Source organism: Megachile rotundata, chromosome 14 (genome assembly GCF_050947335.1).
Source record: "Megachile rotundata isolate GNS110a chromosome 14, iyMegRotu1, whole genome shotgun sequence".
NCBI lineage: Eukaryota > Metazoa > Arthropoda > Insecta > Hymenoptera > Megachilidae > Megachile > Megachile rotundata.
The window spans coordinates 11,721,889-11,742,977 of record NC_134996.1 but is presented as its reverse complement, the minus strand read 5'-3'; the positions used below and the strand labels follow the sequence as shown (position 1 = coordinate 11,742,977).

At 37.7% G+C, this 21,089-nt stretch overlaps 1 protein-coding gene across 1 annotated transcript in view; it reads left to right on the top strand.

Moving 5' to 3' along the window:
- The window catches only part of LOC100883979 (uncharacterized), a 52,238-nt gene that overhangs the window by 25,676 nt on the left and 5,473 nt on the right, over nucleotides 1-21,089 (top strand). The window contains exon 2 of the mRNA XM_003700117.3: nucleotides 18,772-19,018. Coding sequence (XP_003700165.1) covers nucleotides 18,772-19,018 — 247 coding nt within the window. The remainder of the gene's footprint in view (nucleotides 1-18,771; nucleotides 19,019-21,089) is intronic.

Here is a 21,089-nt window from a genome sequence, read left to right as displayed (position 1 = left end):
GACATGGTTCATTAAGAGACTCGCATAGAGTATCATTCAACGTAGAGTCACTTAACATGTCACTTAGTTGCCTGTCACTTAACATCCCACTTTGTTGCCTGTCACTTAACATCTCACTTTATTGCCTGTCACTTAACATCCTGTTGCCCATGAAATGTAAGTAATGTGCATAAAAATTCGAACAGACGATACGACTAAAATTACAGAGTAAATTTCAAGAACTCGTTAGCAGCGTCAATAAACAACGCCATTCCAAAGATCCGTTTGATCAAGACCCATCCTCTGCACCCGTAAAAAAGAGTAGTAAAAAAGACGGTGACAGACAGCGTTTTAAACGAATCTCGATAGCCCAGGAATAAAGAAACGACGGTTCGTCGATGAGTCTCCCATTGTGTCCTACGGCAACGAATTTCAGAATCCAATCGAGATGTGAATGACAGGGTCTCCTTTCCAAATTTTTGCTCCATTTGTACACAACGGAGGAACGAAATCGTTGATGTACGTTCGAAAGCTCTCTGATTTCGGAAGATCTCGTTGCATCGGTCCAGCGAATCGGAGTTCCGTGGAGATTAACGGACGCACGCTCGGCCTGATAACACGATAGTCAAAGCAGCGAACCGATACACCGCGATATGCAAACGAGATTCAAATTCATGGAACAGCCTCTGTGTGAGCGTCCTGCGTCTTTCGCTTTGCTGTTCGCGATCTGATAAATTAACGTTGGGTGGAAAATTACATTCGCTCATCGGTGAATAATCGGGGTTCTTAATCCCTGGGCTTTGGACGCTTTGTCTACAATATTTCGAGCTTGTAGAAGTCAAGTTTGGGTCAGTGTTGACTTGACACAAGTTTGACACAAGTTTGACAGGTTTTGTTAGTGTTTTGCGAGGAAAAGCAAGGGGCTGGTTGCAAGGGAAAATTTTTCAGGAGTAATAGACGATGAGTAAAAGGATAATAGTCCTCAAGGGTCAAGGTGACATTTGTATTTTCCAATGCTAAGTTCTGTAGTAAATGTAAAAGCATCGAGGCACTGTGGAAAGACAGAATAAAGTGTCGAGTCAATTTTGTTGCTTGACTCACAATTTTCTAGACAGCTGCATTCACAGTTATATCTGTAATAAGAAAATTATTGAAGCAACCAAAAAATGTTAAAATGTTAAAGACATCAAGATCTCTGAGTATGCATTTCTAATTAAACAAAAAATTGCCTACGTGAAAATATCTCGTTCACTTCAGCAGCAGTGTTGATTCAGTAGAGTCACCAGGGGTTAACTTCATATCTACATACGCTCCTATTTAAAAGCATATTTCGCATAAAATGAGAATCATCGGAGAATATCTACAGTGTCTATTCTCGTTCTCTTAATCACCTCGAAAGTTCCATTCGAAAAGTTGTTCTGGTATCGTTGAAACTTCTCTTTGAAGCAACAACTCTTCGCTCCGCTCGGGGGGGCATAAACTTCTATCCGTTGAAACGGTTTCTCCGAGGGTAAAGAATTTGTTTTATTGTACCCGGCACAGCATCAAATATCACCGTGGATCGTCGTTTGTCTTCGGCGTGGCGTTGCTCTGTACCGTTGAATCGTTCCTTACCGACCGGCAATTCAATCGGCCAAGCTTCCGTTCCGGAACGCCCCGTCGTCTTTTCGTCTTCCTTTTTAGCACTTTCTTTACGACAGATCCAATGCGGTTAACCGTTGCCGGAGTTAAATGGGAACACGTCCAGAGTGGAACGAGTCCACGAAATTTCACCGGGACCGTTTTAATTCCGTTTTATTTCACTAGGCGATGTGTAACAGGTTCTCGCATTGTAAACAATTTTATTTATTATGGATACTTCTGTTATACGAATTATTCGTAAATTAGGGAATTCTGTTTTAGAATTATGTTTCCTTAATTGTCGATTCCGAAGAACGAGAACGCGTTGCTAATTGCGTAACTTCCGATACGACAGACGTTTAGCCCCAATCGGTTTCTGGTTCTACCTCCAGCATTTCGGGACGTCATCGAAGAAGTTTCGCAATATCTGGTGTCGCTTAATTCTGGAATCGAGTGTCTTGCTCTCGACCGTAAGAAGATTAAACGTTTACTTGCCTCTCTTTCGAGAGCTTCGATTTACGATCCAAATGTAAATTCTAGTTTCAGCTCTAGCTCCGCTATTCTCCTTGCTCTACTATTTATTGTTCAGTCAAAACTGTTCGTAGCTATAACATTAAACTATGATTTTGTCAGACACGTAAAACTTAAGCAATAAATCATAGCTACAATATTAAAACAGTCAAAGAAAATTGAAATTTGATTTCAATTTATTTTTATTCAATCGACTATGAAAATAATAGTTGAACTTGGACTTCATTGGGGAGACTGGAAGACTTTATTGGAGTATTAAAAATTCGATTAAAATTGATCACAGCTGAAGTACAATTACGTCAAACTCGTTAAAGTAACTCAAGAGATTAAAATAAATAAAGAAAATTAAGATGTGAATACTTTATGTTCAGCCACCTTTAGCTGCATATATAATTGTATCTAAACTATAAATTGAAGAGTATTCAAAATTAGTAAAACTTGTAAGACTTGAATCACTTGTAAATTGCAGTTCTGACTTTGGTTTACTAGTTTGACTCCATGTTGCAATCTGAGAGGTTATGTTCGATCTTCAAATTTTGCTTATGTTCGATCTTCAGATTACCAACCATGTACTCGTAGCTTAAGGTTAAATATACCATTTATACATTTAACGTACATATACATATGTGCATAAATAACATAGATTTTTGAGGGAACAATTTTTAATACTAGCAGAGCTCCCTTTAATGATCTATTTTTATCCGTTAACGATCTGCCCCCGTTATCAGGCGTGAAACCACTCTCCTAACCAGAGACCATCGGTTTATTAAATTCGTGCGTTGAATTTAATCCCTTTGCTGCGGCGAAACTGCCCATAAAGCGTTATCACCTTGCAGGAGAACGAATGGTTAGCAATTTGCCGAAATAGAGTTTATTTGTGGTACATACATTTTTCAAGTACGATTCGAACACGGATCTTGATACTCGTCGAGACGAAAGGGTGAGAAAGTTTAACGCGTTTATGGCTTCCGTGCTTAGAATCACGCTCGAAAGGCCATGGGGAACACTTTCATCCGTGACCAGCTATAAGATTTCGCGAAGTTGTACGATCGCACTTCGTCCAGCTCGAAACAAGAGATTTTTGCTCTACGTTGATTGGATTGTTCGGGTAAGCCGTGAGCAACGAGTCTCATTTATCTGTGGAGAAGTTCGATACCGAACGCTAACCTTTCCTGAATCGATTCCTTTTCGTTTATTGGCGGAACAAGGTGGCAGATTTTACTGAAACTTGAAGTTTAAAAATCGTCAAATTAGGAAAATAGGGCTGTTGAAATTATTTTTAAATTACTTTTTGAGATTTTTTTAAATGATTGCATTGGAAAATCGCTTTAGTTACTGCATTTGAGAGGTATTTATAAGAAGTACAATTTAAAAATTAATTAAGTAGTCTGATGGCTAAAGGGGTAGCGTGAAAGACTGCTAATCCATAGATTGTCGGATCGAATCTCATTTTTACCATTTTTCTTTTTAACATAATTTTTTTTTTTTTTTGAAATTTACATTTTTAAAAATCTACATCAAGGTACAGTTACTTTATTTTTTAAAGGCCTATTTTTAATTTGTGATCATTAAAAAAATTGTTGAACAACTAATCATTACAAATTTCATGTCTGCGCTCGAAACTTTTGCTATAAAATCTAACAATAGTTATCGGCTGAAAGAACCTGGCACGAGCAGTATTTGATCGATATCTTGATCGAGTAGAAGCGTATGTTTGAATTCCCCCAAAGTAATCAGGAAAGAGCGACGGTAAAATTATACGAAAGTTTGGTAGTAACGCTGGAACACCTTTAAGTAGGATGTAAAGTATTAAAGGAGCAGTTCGATCTTAATAAGCTCTTAACAACAAAGTTTGTGCACCGAAAGGGTATTTAACTTATCTAAAATAAGAGCCGCAGTAAAAATGGCACAGTTTTTTCCAATTTATTCAACAAACGTTTTGACTAAAAAAAAAACGCTGGCGAATTTCGCTGGCTCCGGTAATCAAGCCGGGTAGTAATATTAACGGGGTCGGAAACATTTCGTAGTCTGATAGTGGGCGCACGTTGTCTGATAATATTGCCAAGTAAAGTCGAGGTAACGACTTCTGCTCACGTCGTGTGAAATTTCACCGATATTGCCTCAATATGTTGCCGACGGAGTGCATTTTATGGACGTGTGGGTCAGCGCTTAAAAACAGGAAGTAGCAGGAGGCTCGTTTAAGTCCTTCGTTCTTTTTCAACTTTTATCTCCTTCCTTTTTTTCCCTCCCGTAAAATGTGGAGTGTAGGAAACGATAACGAGGGGCGCGCTTAAAAATAGCAGATTTAACGGAGGAATAAAATATTAGTCTTTTTTCGAGGGACGCAAGAAAGAGGCAACGTTACAGAGATGATTTCTGCCGACTTTCAGCCCTGAACCGAATGAAAATTTCAGCGCGATTTCAAAGGGAGTCGTAAGAGTTACTTAAGTGGAAAAACGGGGAGATAGGGGAAAGGCTGATAAAGTGCAGGGAAAGATAAAAACTCGACACCATTGTGTCCTTTGACGATGTGCTGGCATTCCGTGCAGTCGCCAACAGAGGAACGCTCGAAGACCTTTCGTATACAAGTTTCCTATCGATCGTGTTAAGGGGTGATACCTTTAAACAGATGAAAATAAGCTGATATTTGTGAATTTTTTTTGTATAGAACACCTTTGTTTTGCATTTTCGAAATTTCGGGTATAATTTATTATAACTATTGCCTGTTACAGAATATTTTCTGTTTTGCAAAATATTTCAAAATGCCGGAATTATGACAATCCTTTCTGGAAGTGTTTTGGCGCGTCTCGTGAATCGGTTCTAGCTTTAGATATATTGGTCCGAAGCAAGTTTGCAGACAACGTATATATAAATTTTGAGACAATATTTTTAAGATGTTACACTAACATTTTATAGAAAAAAAAATTTGTAATTTTTTAAGGTTCTAAAGGTATTGCCCTTAAAAAAGAACATCCTTTTATCTAAATCAATTAGAATATTCTACAAGAGAAAATTATGAGGGTACAGTGTCGACAAATCAACGTTTCCTGAGATATCTGAAACTTTTTATGACTAAAGCCAAAGTTCGTTACTCGAGACAAACTTTTCCTCTTCCCCATTCTTTTAATCAGTACTCGAAGAAAAAGAGGTCAACGAGAGACGAGAAACACTTTCATCGTCTTTACTCTTCAAATTTTCGAGCATAAAGTTTGCGAGAGGTCAAATTGCCAGTCTACCGATAACGTTTGCATTTTAAATTCGTCGCTGGAATTCAGATTTATTCAGCTTATAATTTATACGGCGTAACAATAACAAAACAAGGAAGCAAATCTCGCTGCGTATCGCGCGTTGCGATGACTTTAATATCTGATCGCAAGACAACACGTTCCTCGAAAACCCGCTGAAATCTCGCCGCGTATGCAAATTGATGAATTAGTTTGCATAAATAAAGGCTTCTTGCGTTGGCCTTTGGACAGGCGTGGAATACGAGAAACCATCTATTTCTTACGTGTGCATTGATAATAGTTTACAGAATACATTTTGTATTGATAGGTTAAATGGTTACAATATGACTTAGAACCTTCAATATGTGCTGCATTTTATAGGGACAGTTTTTGGGGTCTTTTTTTGTAAGGTTACAGTGCGACGAACTTGGAAGGATAATAAATGTGATTGGTAGAAAGATTTGGAGGAATAGGTAAGTGGGGATGAAGTCGGTACTTGGAGGGTTATTTTTATCCTTCCAATTTTCTTAGGGAGTCTACACGGATTTTTAGGTTTCTTAGTTTATGTGTAGTAGGTCTGTCGTTGGAAAGGGGTGGCAAGGAAGGGAACAAAAAATTTTCGTCCCAAAATAGCTTAATACTACATCTCCAGATCTGTGAACTCCAAATTGCCAAATTCCCAACTTCTAAGGCTTGCAAATTTCTAAATACTGAAATCTCTACATCCTCAAATCCCTACATCTCCAAGTTCCTATATCTCCAAATCTCAGGACCCCCAAATAGGTACATTCTCAAATTCGAAGGTTCCCAAATTGCTAAATGCTGAAATCTCTACATCCTCAAATCTCCAAACCTCCAAATAGCTAAATTCCCAAATTCCTAAATCCCGAAATCTCTACATCCTCAAATCCCTACATCCCCAAATCTCCAAACTCCCAAATAGCTAAATTCCCAAATTCTAAAGCTCCCAAATTCCTAAATCCCGAAATGTCCACATCTTCAGATCTCTACATCCCCAAATCCCCAACCCCCGAAATTCCTAAATCCCCAAATTACCTCCCTAAATCCTTACATCCCCAAATGCCTCCATTCCCAAAATTCCAAATCCTCAAATCTCCAAATCCTAAAATACCTGAACTCCAACTCACTATATCTCCAACGTCCCATCCCAAAGTCGGTAAAAAACAGCCGACAATTCATAGCTCCAGGAAGTGGCGTGGCCTACATTTCTGTGTGGAAATGCGTAACGAAAAAAAAGAACTTGTCGAGTCAGTATGAATCGGTAAACGGAACAGGTGGCGCCTATTAGGATAGGTCAGTGTGCGCGGCGAGCCAGAGATCCGATACCAGAGGATTTAAAATAGCGCCTCTCTTTAAACGACCGTATCTCTTCAACGAGCTACGATATCGATGCGATATAAACTCCATTTTATATGAAGGAAGATTCTCTCTGGCTTCTTTGTATAAACACGAATGTTTTCTTTATTGAAAGGGGAAAGTTTCAAGACTTTTATGTGTATGTATCATGAAGATCATATGTGTTGAGGTTAGCAAAGTTATATTGTCAGTATCAAGGTTTTTAGGATTTTTATGATGGAGGACACAGGGAGATTCTTAGTCATCGTTAAATTTAGTATAATAATATAGGAAGATTCACTATAGCTTTTCTATATAATAAACACTAACACTTTCTGTGTTAAAAGGGAGGAAGTTTCAAAAGTTTTATATGTATGTGTTATCAAGATCATATACATATGTGAAGATTATCAAAGTCACATTGTCACCATCAAGGTTCTTAAGATTTTCATAATGAAGGACAGGGAGACCTTAAGTCATCGTTAAGTTCATTATAATAATATAGGAAGATTCACTCTAGCTTTTCTATATAATAAACACTAACACTTTCTGTGTTAAAAGGGAGGAAGTTTCAAAAGTTTTATATGTATGTGTTATCAAGATCATATACATATGTGAAGGTCGTCAAAGTCACATTGTCACCATCAAGGTTCTTAAGATTTTTATAATGGAGGACAGGGAGACCTTAAGTCATCGTTAAGTTCATTATAATAATATAGGAAGATTCACTATAGCTTTTCTATATAATAAACACTAACACTTTCTGTATTAAAAGGGAGGAAGTTTCAAAAGTTTTATATGTATGTGTTATCAAGATCATATACATATGTGAAGATTATCAAAGTCACATTGTCACCATCAAGGTTCTTAAGATTTTTATAATGGAGGACAGGGAGACCTTAAGTCATCGTTAAGTTCATTATAATAATATAGGAAGATTCACTCTAGCTTTTCTATATAATAAACACAAAAATTTTCTGTATTAAAAGGGAGGAAGTTTCAAAAGTTTTATATGTATGTGTTATCAAGATCATATACATATGTGAAGATCATCAAAGTCACATTGTCGCCAGCAAGGTTCTTGTGATTTTCATAATGGAAAACATGAAGAGCCTCAGTAACATCATCAAGCTTATTATAATAATATAAAAAGATTCACTCTAGCTTCTCTATATGAACACAAACATTTTCTGTATTAAAATGGAGGAAGTTTCAAAAGCTTCATATGTATGTATCATCAAGATCCTATACATATGTGAAGATCATCAAAGTCACATTGTCGCCAGCAAGGTTCTTGTGATTTTCATAATGGAAGACATGAAGACCCTCAGTAACATCATCAAGCTTATTATAATAATATAGGAAGATTCACTCTAGCTTCTCTATATAAACACAAACATTTTATGTATTAAAATGGAGGAAGTTTCAAAAGCTTCATATGTATGTATCATCAAGATCATATACATATGTGAAGATCATCAAAGTCACATTGTCGCCATCAAGGTTCTTATGATTTTCATAATGGAAGACATGAAGACCCTCAGTAACATCATCAAGCTTATTATAATAATATAAAAAGATTCACTCTAGCTTCTCTATATGAACACAAACATTTTATGTATTAAAATGGAGGAAGTTTCAAAAGTTTCATATGTATGTATCATCAAGATCATATACATATGTGAAGATCATCAAAGTCACATTGTCACCATCAAGGTTCCTGAGACTTTCATAATGGAGAACATGTAAACCTTCAATGTCATCATCAAGTTCAGTACAATCATATTTATTTAGTTTACGTACCTATTTATAGTGTAAATGAAAAGTGCCTAGCAAAAGTGTCTTCGTCAAAGATTAATACACAATAACTGTATTTTTGTGCTTTTCCTATGAATTAATTTGCATTCCTTGGCTCTGCTTTTGCAATTCATCCACCCGAACGCAACCATTTATTTCAGAGTTCGTATTCCGATTTTTGAAGCTCATACACAGGTGCCATCGTTAATTATTAAAAACGTTAAATGTTTGACTTATCGACAATTAAATAATTTGACACGAGCCCCCGGGGTTATCAGAGGTTTCGATACCAGCTCCGATTATTATGAACGCATTACAGGAAATGCTCGTGTAATTGATATCTTTACTAAGGTTTCCAGCTAATTAAATGTCAGCCGATAACATACGGGAAATTGGGAACAACCGATCTATACCCGGTATGCCCATCAATCGTATCGAATTCGTCGATATGAATTCACGAATTTGTGGCACGTTAAAAGTCCCGCAAACGTTTCGATGAGAAAGCTCCTATTGATCTGGCCTAATCGGACGGAAAATATCGAAACCTACCCTCGGGCTGGATTTGATTAATCCGTCGTTCAAACGTATCGTTTTGACGGATCCCTACATATAATTACACGTGTCTCGCGCGAACAATACACCGCCGGGTTTTCATATCCAAAATCCACATCCGCGTTTTTCGCGGTTCACCGACCAATCAGAATCGTATATTATATCGATGTCAAGGCGGATTAACGTCGATTAATTTCAAGCGAAATATTTGTGACGTCGTATGTGCCTTTCATGTTGTGAAACAAATCATGTTGTACAAATGTCAAACGGGTTCGTGAGGGTCACAGTAAAAGAACCTTCGTGCACTGTTGTGGGTTACATTTCAGCTAGGAATAATAATAGTGACTACTGAGAATATAATTTAATAATAAGAAGAATAATCATCAATAGTTAGATATTTATACAGCAATAAATTAATATTTGGATAGCATTCAGGTTTTGAACAGCAATATTATATTAAACTTCATAAAATTAAAGTTTGAACGGTGTTTGAGGCAGACGCTAATGTAAACAAGATGGCTGCAAGCATATAAGATGGCCGCAAGTTAACAAGATGGCCGCAAGCACACAAGATGGTCGCAAGTTAACAAGATGGCCGTAAAGAAGCAGTGTAACGCCGTTAATACTTGAAGTATCAGTGTTAAAATAAAGAAGATGGCCGTAAAGAAGTGTGACATTAATACTTGAAGTATCAGTAATAGTTTTATTAAAATAAATCATTGAATTTTGTAACGGTAGAAAAAGAAAATTGGTTCTCATAAAAGATGCATGAAGTTGACGGTAGTTCGACAAAGGTTAATACGATTCTTTCGGTTTGGACCTCGTAATTTCACGGAACTTTCGGGGAAAGACTTTTAACACCACGAGATCCCCGAAACTCGAGGAAGTCCGGAGATTCTCATATCTGGGCCGAGGATCGGACAATGTTTGAAGTCGGTTCCAAGTTTTAATGATTAGTTCCGCGGGAAGATCCTCTCCGTAGAATGGCTGTTGAGAATTTAAAACTACTTACCGGAGTTTCGCAAACCGTTAAATTGAATACAAATAATTCTCTCGATTCCACGAGACAGCGTTAAATCGCTTTAAGCGTTCCGATAGAAATATTTCGGACGTCTTCGGCAAAGGATCAGTTTGCAAGGCAATTTTCACTGTTCTCCAGAGTGGATAATTAGTGTTTAAAACGCGTTTTAACGAGAACGCCGTATCGATGCAGCCACGCTATCGATATCGAATCTCATTACCTACGGGGTAAATATAATTTCGAAGTTGTTCGAGCGTTTAATTCAAGGCGCAACAGAGGTTTCACGCAGGGAGAAATTTACAACGGATCGTATAGGTTTGAAGCACGTTTAAACGATATTTAGGTCGCGTTGCGGTTTCATATTCGATTACATAATTCTATCGATTAAGAGAACCTATGTTTTCGAACGGTATTACACTTGATCACCTGTGGTCTACACGAAATTTATTATACGTTATTAATTCATCTGGTGATAAACGTACTTTGTTTATTTAAGCGTTTAAAGTGGAACGTTCGTTTTAAAGTCTCCTGTTAATCAATATCAATATATCAATATCATTATATGAACATCAATATATCAACAGCAAAATATCAACATAAATATATGAACATCATTATATGAACATCATTATATGAACATCAATATATCAACATCAACATATGAACATCATTATATGAACATTATTATATGAACATCATTATATCAACATCATTATATCAACATCATTATATGAACATCATTATATGAACATCATTATATGAACATCAATATATCAACATTATTATATGAACTTCAATATATGAACATCATTATATGAACATCAATATATGAATATCATTATATGAACATCAATATATCAACATAATTATATGAACATCATTATATGAACATCAATATATGAACATCAATATATGAACATCATTATATGAACATCAATATATGAATATCATTATATGAACATCAATATATCAACATAATTATATGAACTTCAATATATGAACATCATTATATGAACAACATTATATGAACATCAATATATCAATATCATTATATCAACATCATTATATCAACGTCATTATATCAACGTCATTATATGAACATCAATATATCAACATCCTTATATGAACATCAATATATCAATATCATTATATGAACATCATTATATGAACATCAATATATCAACATTATTATATGAACTTCAATATATGAACATCACTATATTAATATCATTATATGAACATCAATATATCAACATCATTATATGAACATCAATATATCAACATTATTATATGAACTTCAATATATGAACATCAATATATCAACATTATTATAGGAACTTCAATATATGAACATCATTATATGAATATCATTATATGAACATCAATATATCATCATCAATATATCAATATCATTATATGAACATCATTATATGAATATCGTTATATGTACATCAATATATTAACATTATTATATTAATATCAATATATCAACATCAATACATCAGTATCAATACATCAATATCAACATATCAATATCAATAGTAATATCTATAACTCTCAATATCAATAACAACGTCAATAAAACTAATACCAACAAATATTTTAATGTCTAAATCGCTTTGAAAACCTCTGTCATAGCTGTTTGCCATACTGTCTTGATGTTAACAAGAAAGTTGAATTTTACTGTTAACAATAGATAACATATTTCAGTAGATAGCGCTAGTTCTCCTTAAATTTAAAAAGCACCGTTTCTTTTCCAACGTACCGTCTATATGGGTGACCGTCAACGTGTAAAATCGATCACGTATTAAATTCATGAGCAAACCGTCCAAAATCAAATCGTAAAACGCCGACAGAAACGAGTAATTGAATTTCAGGTTGAACCAGATGCGAACGATCGGAATGATTAAAATTAATTTACAGGACCGATCTCGAGAAGGTAGGGTTCGTAAGATAATCCACAGATGTTGGTGTAGGTACAGATAATTCCAGGAGGTGCTCCGACCAAATTAGGGACGATTTATTGGTCGGTCGACCACCGGCGATTAAGCCCGGAATAATATCGATCGATTCAAGAATTCGTCCGACTTGCAAACGAATTACTTTTACAAAAGTCCTTTTCATTAAAAAAAAATTGATAGGGTCAATTTGCATGTCCTCGACTGTCTTTCCGTTAGCGTAATCAATTTACGGAACGGTATCGTCAGCAATTAGCTAGCAATTAATCACATTCGTACGGAAGTCAAAGCTTTCTCGGAGCATCCAATATAGCTCTCAATTTCTCTCGTTTCTACTCCGTTCTAATAGAATTTCAGCTCGAAGTAACGCGATTTAATTCCCGTAGGCAGTTAGTTCCGCAAGTTTGCCGGACACCGTCGCGTGCCACGTGTGTTAAAAACACCCCGGAATAACGGTCGACCTGTGCTTGCAGAAATAATTAAAATAACAAATGCCAGGACATGGGGCGATTCGTGCGTGAAAACGGCCCCACGGTTCGCTCGTTACACGTATACAGAATGATCCACACCGCGTCCATTTTAACCGGTGATATATCTCCGCCGTTATCATCGATGTAATATTAATTAAATCTCGCGAAAAATAAATTTCGCCCGAAAGCGAATCGATTGGAAAGGACTTTTTTCCTCCCTGTGCCATGTGTTATGCAACATCCTGTATAGAGGTAATTTATTAAAGCAACACCGCTTGATACAACGCGTTCCTGCTCGAATTGCAGTGGAAACGGACTTTTACCGGGGTTCATAGTCACGTGTAATTACGTTACGCAGCTTTATGAAAGGAACACTCTTTTCGGTCCTCCACTGGATATTTCGCGGCATATTCATTTTTCAGAGGTAATTGCGTGCTTCCACTCTATCTTCCCGCTCGTTCGTTAGAGGATATTAGAATACAATTGCCGCCATATATTTTTGGTCAACGCGGTGAAATGTAGATTTCTCAACACCGCCCATTTATTATCGCGTTTAATCTCGTACGCGGTAATTCATGGACCGTGGATTTTTACAAGTTCGATGACTCGTTTAGTAAATTGAACCTCATTCGCTGACATTTATGAAACGGAACTCTGATTTAATATCGTGTCCATGCTCATTACGGGAACTTGCTGAAGTTCCGCGATACTTGAAAATAATTGTTTCGAACAGATATTAAAGTTTGCCCGAGGGGAGGAAAACCGCCGGAAACAGGGAAAATATTATTGCGAGGCCGCCTGCGCGAACTATAAATTTTCACTCGCACCGAATACCGTTGCATCGCAAAAAGCTATGCATTCTCTTGCAATGAGGTCGCCGGGAACTCATTTTCTTTCAATTTCGGAAAACAGAGGAGATGAAAAGAAACACAATTTTGTTAATTGTACGCGCAAAGTATCCGAACCTTTGTGCCGTGAAAATTGAAGTCGTGGACTCTATGAAATATTACAAGCTTGGAATTTATTCGTTTATGGCTGTTTGGAGCAATAATTAGAGCGCGACAGGAGGCGCGATAAAATAGAGCGCGAAAAGTTGTAAGTTTAAAATGAAAAACCGATCTCGTCGTTAATCCTGCTGTAATAAAAAAGATGTTGATTTTCAATCGCGTCTGTCAGTTTGAATTTTTACAACATTTAACGACTTTAAACTCTCGTTATACCGTCATGTGAAATCGGGAACGTGGATTCCGTCAATTTTTCAGCGGAACAACGAACGGTATTCCACGAAAGGATTTTTGTACTGTTGCTTGTTTAAAACGGTGCACTCTCTTTATCAAGCTGAATTCATGAAACGCTAAATGCTTGGCCACGTTTTGTTTCCACGGGAAGGAAAAAATATTCCGGATAAAAAGAGGATAAAATTTCCGTTCGAAACGTAAAATAAACGGTAAAAATCGTGCATGGAAGTTGAACGAAATATACAGAACGTAACGAGCGTAACAAACTTTGACGGATCGTTAGGTGTGTCATTGCGAATAAAAAGATGTCACGATTTTACAGAGTTTAAACGTTAAAACTCTCGGTTTATAATATTCGAGGTACACTCGCTTTTGTATATTCATTGGTTTACGTGCATAGTAAATTTACAAATACGCGCTTTATAAGGGGAAACTTACTAACGCTGTTACAGGAGCAATATTTATTGAATTTTACGCGTTCGTCGAATACTCTTTTTACTTAAGTGCTTTTTTTCTGTTGCCTCGATTCGCGGTTCTAATCGAATTTGTTCGCCGATTTTCACCGGCGGTCTTATACCTCTACGCCGTAAAATCTAGATATCTCAAAAATCGGTTTTCGAGAAAGGAATTTTACTTCTTTCATTTTTAAGATATTGTTGTTCAGATAAAATATCGTGTATTTCTGTAAAATATTGTGTATGATAGTAAGGATGCGTTCAAATAATAAATCCTATAAATGCGTACAGTAAGATCAAAACGTTAAACAAGATGGCGGTAGACAAACAAAATGGCGGTGTACAAAGATGGCCGTAAACAGTCACGTGTCTGTAAATTTCGTTTCGCAAAAATAACATATTTCTGCGAACATCGCAATTGTTTCTTTTTACAGTTGCCAAGAATTATATTTACCACGCGTTGTATTCACCACGCGTTGTATTCACCACGCATTGTATTTACCACGCGTTGTATTTACCACGCATTGTATTTACCACGCATTGTATTTACCACGCATTATATTTACCACGCGTTGTATTTACCACGCGTTATATTTACCACGCGATGTATTTACCACGCATTGAATTTACCACGCGTTGTATTTACCACGCGTTGTATTTACCACGCGTTGTATTTACCACGCATTGAATTTACCACGCGTTGTATTTACCACGCGTTGTATTTACCACGCATTGAATTTACCACGCATTGAATTTACCACGCGTTGTATTTACCACGCGTCGTATTTACCACGCATTGAATTTACCACGCATTGAATTTACCACGCGTTGTATTTACCACGCGTTGTATTTACCACGCATTGAATTTACCACGCGTTGTATTTACCACGCATTGTATTTACCACGCATTGTATTTACCACGCAATGTATTTACCACGCATTGAATTTATCATGCGTTGCTTACCATGCGCTGCACCTACCACGCGTTGTATTTACCACGCACTGTATTTACCACGCGTTGTATTTACCACGCATTGAATATATCACGCGTTGCTACCATGCGCTGCACCTACCACGCGTTGTATTTACCACGCATTATATTTACCACGCATTGTATTGACCACGCATTGAATTTAACACGCGTTCCTTACCACGTGCTTACCAATTCGTATATTACAGTAAAGATGCGTTCAAATAATAAATCCTATGAATGCGTACAGCTGCAGAACAAGACGTTAAACAAGATGGCATTAGACAAAGATGGTCGTAAACGCGTCCGTAAATTTGATTTCGCAAAAATATTTCTGCGAATATCAGAATTGTTCCTTTTTCGCATGTCCAAGTAGATTTTGATTTCCCGCCGAGGGACAGTCAGCGAACAATTTGTCATCGGCTTTGCGATACGAGTCGAACGACGGGCGAAAAAACGACGGCAAAGAGAACGGAATCGAAGGTCGTAAAGATGCAAATGCAAGTTTCGCAGAAAAATTGCCGGCTGTCGAGGCTGAAACGGCTCGAACCCGATGAATCTTGGCGTACGCTTCCTGCTCTTATTCCACGGGGACACCGGGAAGAAAATATGCGCTCGTATATTACACGGAGCTTATCGAGTCATCGTTTCCGAAATCTAACGGCTTTGGTCATTAAATTTAGGACACGACAAAGGAGAAACAATCTTTCTGAAACGTGGATTAAAATTCATATTTTTCTTATTTTTTCGCTTTGCGAGCGTCAAAGCTTTATAATCGTTTACGAAAATTATCGGTATCCTTTGCACAAGAACATTTCACGTGTATATTAAGGCACAGGAGGCAGTCAATGCACGCTCGGGGAGAAAAACGATCTTCGCGTTTTAATTAAATTCCTTTGGTGGACGATCTATTTTAAAAGGCTATCCACGAGTCTCATTTCTCATTCGTTCGAGCTACAATACCACTGATGTTCTCAAAGACTATTTTTTAGCTTTAGCTCGATAAAAACAATTCGATCGTTCCATTTCTATCTTTGAACTCGCACAAAGGGGTTGCTATATTTCATTTCTGGAGGGTTAACCTTTTCGTCGAAATTTAGCCGGAAAATTAGGTCGATTTTACCTCGTGAAATATGTATCTTTCGTAACTGCTTCATCTATGATATACTAGATATTGTGACGCACTTTCGTGACGCACACTCTAGTTCATATGTGACACACATCACGGTTCAGCCTTGTTTTTATTGAATTCTAGGTACAATTCTAAAACTAGGAACTTTCGTTATTTGTAAAGGTATTCTTTTGTGACTGCTTCATCTACGATATAGTAGATATTGTGACGCACTTTCGTGACGCACACTCTAGTTCATATGTGACACACATCACGGTTCAGTCTTGTTTTTATTGAATTCTGGGTACAATTCTAAAACTAGCAACTTTCGTTATTTGTAAAGGTATCCTTTCGTAACTGCTTCGTCTACGATGTAGTAGATATTGTGATGCACTTTCGTGACGCACACTCTGGTTCATATGTGACACACATCAAGGTTCAGTCTTGTTTTTATTGAATTCCGAGTACAATTCTAAAACTAGGAACTTTCGTTATTTGTAAAGGTATTCTTTTGTGACTGCTTCGTCTACGATGTAGTAGATATTGTGACGCACTTTCGTGACGCACACTCTAGTTCATATGTGACACACATCACGGTTCAGTCTTGTTTTTATTGAATTTTGGGTACAATTCTGATTCGATCGTTTTAAAGCAGCAGATTAAAAATAGCATCTTGAAAAAGCCTTGGTTGAACAGATTTCCTAGAGGAAAATTAAATCTCTGGATCTCGACTAAGCACACGATTTACAGCTGCGAGCATCTTCCGCGTACCGTAGGGAAATGTTAGAACGTCGCTGTGCACACTTATCAACTTTATTTCCTCCGACGCTTTCCATTAAAACAGAAATCGATCGCGAGCAACAGATCGCTTATTCTTCTCGCGGGAGACGTTTCTGCTTTTCAACGAATACTATGGCTGGCTGGTTTTCTCCGCTTCCTATCCGTGTGCACCGGATACGTGGTTATCATCAACCGGATATACGAACGGTTCTTTCGTGCGCTTTTTTTTGCTATGCCTTTGTCGTTAAACTGTTTGGAAACGATTCGGGCTTTCATATATCAAGTAACTTTCTTCGGATACGTTTTTCCAGGTTGATCGAAAGTCGGTTAAATTGGAGGTTGGCGATTTGGCATGGAATTCGGTGGGGTACATGCGGCGCGTTTAGCGGCCGAGATAAATGGCCCTCGGCTTCGTCATGATTATATTTGTTCGACCGCGGTACATGCCCATACCGAAATCCATTGTTTTACGACCCACCTAATTATACATTGTGTAAACCAGCGTCACTTAACCGCTGGCCGTCACATAATCAAGCAAGAAACGACCTATTCGTGATGTTTCACCAACGATGTGTTCTACCAAACCTCAACCTATCATTCTTTTAATCATAATCATATAATGTTACATAAATAAAATAGTTGAAATATTGTGACAGTATTTGGTAAAGTTTATCAAAAATTAAAACACTGCTTGTAAATTGAAAAGTGTGGCAATGTGTTAAAGAATTTACTGAGTCGTACGGCCATCTTGTTCGTGTACCGCCATTTTGTGCACAAACTTAACCTATCATTCTTTTAATCATAGCATAATCATGCATACAATTGCAATGTTACATAAATAAAATAGTTGAAATATTGTGACAGTATCTGGTAACGTTTATCAAAAATTAAAACACTGCTTGCAACTGAAAAGTGTGGCAATGTGTTAAAGAATTTACTGAGTCGTACGGCCATCTTGTTCGTTGACCGCCATCTTGTGCACAAACTTAACCTATCATTCTTTTAATCATAGCATAATCATACCATAATCTTGCATACAATTGCAATGTTACATAAATAAAATAATTGAAATGTTAACAATTTTGTTACAATATTTATACCTTCAAAATTTAAAAAAATATAAATGCAATAAGATATCATAAAAGTATTCGATAAAAATGAAAAATGAAAGTGCTACTGCAATAGAAAAGCAACGTGTTAAAAACTTTATGGAGCGATAAAAATTTACAGAGTACGGCCATCTTGTTCGTTTACCGCCATCTTGTGCACAAACAAGTGCGGCGGTAAGTAGCTTTTGCATACTAAATTATCTATAAGTACAGCAACGTGCTACTAGGCGTTTTTAATAGACCCTCCATTTATTCGCCTTACTCGACCTCTTTTATTCGCATGAAATATTAGAACACGTTTAAGAAAATGAAACGTGCTTCATGAAACTGGCGAGTTTTTCGCATTAACGGTGCAACCGGTCGCATAACGTAGCCTGACACTTTTATGGCTCTTCGATTTTGCAGTTTAACGTGTTTTTAAATCGCTCGTGATATATTCTAGGCTAGACGGGAAATCCCTTCGATAAGCCGACCGCTTTCAATTAAATTTATTGCTGTTTGCTTGGCAAATGTTTTTCGTCTTACCTCTCTCAAATTTTTCGTATTCGTTTTTAAATATTGTCGAATTAAAATTAACTTTGAGATATTGATTGTTTTCAGATAATGGGCAAGTGGTACGTGGTGGAGGTGTTGGAGCACCACGCCGATCCTTTGAAACCCTTGACCGGATCGTACGTGGTCAATTCGTGTCCGATCGTGAAGCTGAGAGCGATCGAGAACTCGTTGAAGTTTTTGTCTTCATTGAGGCTCCTGTGGACCGAGGGAGCCGGCAATCTTGAGTACACTTTCCGAATACCGGACATCACCAGGAAACCGGGCTTCTGGATCTCCAATTCTCTGCAAAACGGTAAGCGCGAACATTTTTCTGGCCAACTAAATCGCAAATAGAAAAACAGAGTTTGACGAGTTTCACGTCTAACAGTTGGGAAAATGCGAAAAGTTTCGAACAAAGCGAGCGCGGACCAAACTGAAATCGTTCCTTTTTTCCACATATATGAAAATGAAAACCGAACTTTTTACACAACGCGAAACTGCCGAAAATAATTCAACGTTGACGGGTTTAACAATTTCCAACGGAAATCAACAAATGAATGTTGCTTATCGTTTTTATTTCTGCGGATTATCCTGCAAAAGCTATCGAATCTCTGAGCCGAACAATTCTCGCGGAATAAATGAAAGAACGGGCTGGTCAAGCGTACGGGTGTTTGACCCAGCGACGAAATTAGAAACGTGCTTCTGATCGAAACGTGACCTGCTTCCTTGCTTGAAAAATGAAATTTCTTCGAGGGCTTCGATTCTTCACCTAGCATTCTCAAATGTTTCCAACTTTTAAATTAACTCTTTCAAATTTATTTTTATACTTCGTATTGACATTGTCTCGGCTTTTTCTTACTGTGGCTTGGAAATAGAGCTGGATCTATTCATTGAGTCTATTCGGCCGAATCGATGAGCCGTATAAACGCGATAGGACAATGCGCAGGAAGTAGAGTGGAACCAAAGTTAAGATCGTGGGTCATCGGACTACGACAATTAAAACTCTATACAGGGTGTCTCACAATTATATGTATATGTTCATTATATATAATTAAATATGTAGGTCCCTGAAATGGGAGGTAGCTGACATGATTCTGAATAAGATTTCCCTTTGCAGAAATGGGGTTTGAAGCTTTGTTTTTGAATTATTAAGGAAAAACGCGGATTAATCAGAGCGCGAGGATTACGCATGCGCAGACGCGAGAGCGACAACTTCGAGCTAGCGGCTGAGCGCGTGGTACTTACCACGCGTTGTATTTACCATGCACTGTATTTGCCACGCGTTCTTTACCACGTACTGCACTTACCACGCGTTGTATTTACCACGTGCTGCACCTACCAAGCGTTATATTTACCACGCGTTGTATTCACCACGCATTGTATTTACCACGCGTTCTTTACCACGCATTGTATTCACCACGCGTTGTATTTACCACGCATTGAATTTACCACACGTTGCTTACCACGTGCTGCAACTACCACGCGTTGTATTGACCACGCATTACATTTACCACGCGTTGTATTTACCACGCATTGAATTTATCACGCGTTGCTGCACCTACCAAGCATTATATTTACCACGCGTTGTATTTATCGCGCACTGTATTTACCACGCATCCTTTACCACGTACTGCACTTACCACGCGTTGTATTTACCACGTACTGCACTTACCACGCATTGTATTTACCACGCACTGTATTTACCACGCGTCCTTTACCTCGTATTGCAATTACCACGCGTTGCATTTACCACGTGCTGCACTTACCACGCGTTGCTTACCACATGCTGCACCTACCAAGCGTTATATTTACCACGCGTTGTATTCACCACGCATTGCATTTACCACGCGTTCTTTACCACGCATTGTATTTACCACGCGTTGTATTTACCACGCATTGAATTTATCACACGTTGCTTACCACGTGCTGCAACTACCACGCGTTGTATTGACCACGCATTATATTTACCACGCGTTGTATTTACCACGCATTGAATTTATCACGCGTTGCTTACCACGTGCTGCACCTACCACGCATAGTACTTGCCACGCCTTGTATTTACCACGCGTTACATTCACCACGCATTGATTTCGTACGCGTTGCACTCACCAAGCGTTGAATATACTATACATTGCATTTACCACTCGCTAGCTCGAAGCTGTCGCTCTCGCGTCTGCGCATGCGCAATCCTCGCACTCTGATTGCTCCGCGTTTTTCCTTAATAATTCAAAAACGGAGCTTCAAATCCCATTTTTGCAAAGGGAAATCTTATTCAGAATTAATTCAGCTATCTTCCATTTCAGGGATCTACTAGTTGTGAGACACCCTGTATAGCCTTCGATGCATCGACACTCGTTATGGCCTAAAGTTACACCCTCTTCCGT